This window comes from Numida meleagris, unplaced genomic scaffold (assembly GCF_002078875.1).
Source record: "Numida meleagris isolate 19003 breed g44 Domestic line unplaced genomic scaffold, NumMel1.0 unplaced_Scaffold366, whole genome shotgun sequence".
NCBI classification, from domain to species: Eukaryota; Metazoa; Chordata; class Aves; order Galliformes; family Numididae; genus Numida; species Numida meleagris.
The window spans coordinates 74688-78002 of NW_018364591.1; the positions used below are offsets into that span (position 1 = coordinate 74688).

Here is a 3315-nt window from a genome sequence, read left to right on the forward strand (position 1 = left end):
AAATTGCAGTAGGGTCTCTATGGGGTCTGTATGGGGCCTCAATGAGTTCTCTATGGGGTCTCAACGGGGTCTCTATGGGGTCTTTATGAAATCTCTATGGGGTCTTTATGAAATCTCAATGAGATCTCTGTGGGGTCTCTGTGGGGTCTGTATGAGGTATCACTGTGATCTCTATGAGGTCTCTGTGAGGTCTCAATGGGGTCTCCATGGGTTCTCTATGAAATTGCAGTAGGGTCTCTTGGGGTTTGTATGGGGCCTCAGTGAGTTCTCTGTGGGGTCTCAATGGGGTCTCTATGGGGTCTTTATGAAATCTCAATGGGATCTCAGTGGGGTCTCTGCGGGATCTCAGTGGGGTCTGTATGAGGTATCACTGTGATCTCTATGAGGTCTCTATGGGGTCTCAATGGGTTCTCTATGAAATTGCAGTAGGGTCTCTATGGGGTCTTTATGGGGCCTCAATGAGTTCTCTATGGGGTCTCAACGGGGTCTCTATGGGGTCTTTATGAAATCTCAATGGGATCTCTGTGGGATCTCATTGGGGTCTCTGTGGGATCTCAGTGGGGTCTGTATGAGGTATCACTGATCTCTATGAGGTCTCTGTGGGGTCTCAGTGGGGTCTCTATGGGTTCTCTATGAAATTGCAGTAGGGTCTCTGTGGGGTCTGTATGGGGCCTCAATGAGTTCTCTATGGGGCCTCAGCGGGGTCTCTATGGGGTCTTTATGAAATCTCAATGGGGTCTTTATGAAATCTCAGTGGGGTCTCTGTGGGATCTCAGTGGGGTCTGCATGAGGTATCACTGTGATCTCTATGAGGTCTCTGTGGGGTCTCAATGGGGTCTCTATGGGTTCTCTATGAAATTGCAGTAGGGTCTCTGTGGGGTCTGTATGGGGCCTCAATGAGTTCTCTATGGGGTCTCAACGGGGTCTCTATGGGGTCTTTATGAAATCTCAATGGGATCTCTGTGGGATCTCAGTGGGGTCTGTATGAGGTATCACTGTGATCTCTGTGAGGTCTCTATGGGGTTTAAATGGGTCTCAATAGGGTCTCTATGGGGTCTTCATGAAATCCCAGTGGGGTCTCTCTGGGATCTCTCTGGGGTCTCTATGGGATATCAGAAGGGTCTCAACAGGGTATCAATGGGGCCTCTATGTGGCATCCGTGGGGTCTCTATGGGTTCTCAGTGGAACCCCAATGAGGTCTCACTGGGGTTTAAATGGGTCTCAGTAGGGTCTCTATGGGGTCTTCATGAACTCTCTACGGGCTCTCAGTGTGGTCTCCGTGAGACATCTGCGGATTCTCTACGGGGTCTCAATGGGGTGACTATGAAATCACTGTGGGGTCTCTATGGCATCCCAGTGCGGTCTCTATAGGGTCTCTATTTGTTCTGAATGGAGTTTCAGTGAGATCTCAAACGAATCTCCATGGAGTCTCTACGGGGTCTCTATGGGGGATCTACGCAGTCTCTTTGAGGTCTCCATGGGGTCTCAATGGGATCTCCATGGGGCGAATGCAAGCTCTCTATGGGATCTCAGCGGGGTCTCTATGGAGTCTCAATGACATCAATTAAAAAATCTCACTGGGGTTCTCTATGAGTTCTAAACAAGGTCTCCATGGGGTCTCAGTGGGTCCCGGCTGCACGAGGCCTCATGGGGTGTCGGTGAGTGAGTCAGAGGGTGAGTGGGGGCCTCAGCGGGGTGTCCGTGGGTCATCAGAGGGGTTTCTAGGGGATCTGAATGGAATCCCTAAGAAATCTCATTGCATTCTTTATGAGGTCTCCGTGGGATCTCTCTGATTTCTCAGTGGGGTCTGTATGAAATCTGAACGGGGTCTCCATGAGGTCTCTATGTGTTCTGTGCTGGCTCTCTATAGGGCATCAGTTGGATCTCTATTGGGCCTCTGTGGCATCTGTATGAAGTCTCTATGGGTCTCAATGGGGCCCGGCTGCACGAGGCCGTGTGGCGGCGGCTCCGTCAGCGCTCTCTGTCCTTCCCCACAGGGCTGATGGCGGCCGTGACGTTGGACGAGTCCGGGGGCGGCCTCCAGGCGCCCGGAGGAGGGATCACCCTCGTCTGCAAGGCCTCCGGCTTCACCTTCAGCAGTTCCAGCATGCAGTGGGTGCGACAGGGGCCCAACAAGGGGCTGGAGTGGGTCGCGGGTATTCAAAGTGATGGTAGTGACCCAGGCTACGCGTCGGCGGTGAAGGGCCGTGCCACCATCTCGAGGGACGATGGGCAGAGCACAGTGCGGCTGCAGCTGAACAGCCTCAAGGCCGACGACACCGCCACCTACTACTGCGCGAAAGGTGCTGGTGGTAGTTGGAGTTGTGGTGGTGCTTATGCTTGTGGTGGTGCTTATGGTTGTTACACTGCTGGTGACGTGGACGGCACAGGGACACGTGCCCATCTACACTTGGGAAGGCTCCGCCTGGGAAGCAGAGCTCTGTCCTGGGGACAAAGGATTGTGTCTGTGTATGGAATCACAGAACGGTTTCATTCTGGAGAGACCTGTGTTCTAACGTCACCCAGTTGGGCTGAGAGGGGGGATGGGCTCCATGCAGGAAAGTGGGGCTCAGCCCCACAGTGCCACCAAGTGGAGCCATGGGTGGTGGGGATGGGCTGGGAACGGATATGGGTCTGTCACCATCACCAGAACCAGCACCATACCCAAAACCGTCATGGTCACCGTAACCATCTTCATATCCACCTACATATCCACCTACATATCCACAGCCATGACCATAACCATGACCCTAACCATAACCATGACCGTGACCATCTGCATCAACGCATCCATATCCGTATCTATCATCATCACCGTCACATTTCCTGAAAATTCTGTGCTCAGTTCCGTCCCTGTGGGGTCACTTCTGCAGATTTGGGGCTGAGTTCTGTACGTTCCGGGCTCAGCTCGGTCACTTGGGCTCTGATCTCTCCAGCTGGGCTCAGGGTGTCACCGCTAAATCCATGAGCGACGTCGATCCCAGCAGCATCCAAAGCACCACAGCCACTGCTATAACATTTCGCGCAGTAGTAGGTGGCGGTGTCTTCGGCCTTGAGGCTGTTCAGCTGCAGCCGCACTGTGCTCTGCCCGTTGTCCCTCGACATGGTGGCACGGCCCTTCACCGCCGACGCGTAGCCTGTCCAGCTACCATCACTGCTAATACTCGCGACGTATTCCAGCCCCTTGCCAGGCGCCTGTCGCACCCATGCCATGTCAACACTGCTGAAGGTGAAGCCGGAGGCCTTGCAGACGAGGGTGATCCCTCCTCCGGGCGCCTGGAGGCCGCCCCCGGACTCGTCCAACGTCACGGCCGC

The 3315-nt window shown here is 54.3% G+C and overlaps 1 gene segment (V, D, J or C); it reads left to right on the forward strand.

Moving 5' to 3' along the window:
- Positions 1-1921: 1921 nt before the first annotated feature.
- The window catches only part of LOC110391444, a 10887-nt gene continuing 9493 nt past the window's right edge, over positions 1922-3315 (forward strand). The window contains 1 exon segment of the V gene segment in view: positions 1922-2054. Coding sequence covers positions 1922-2054 — 133 coding nt within the window.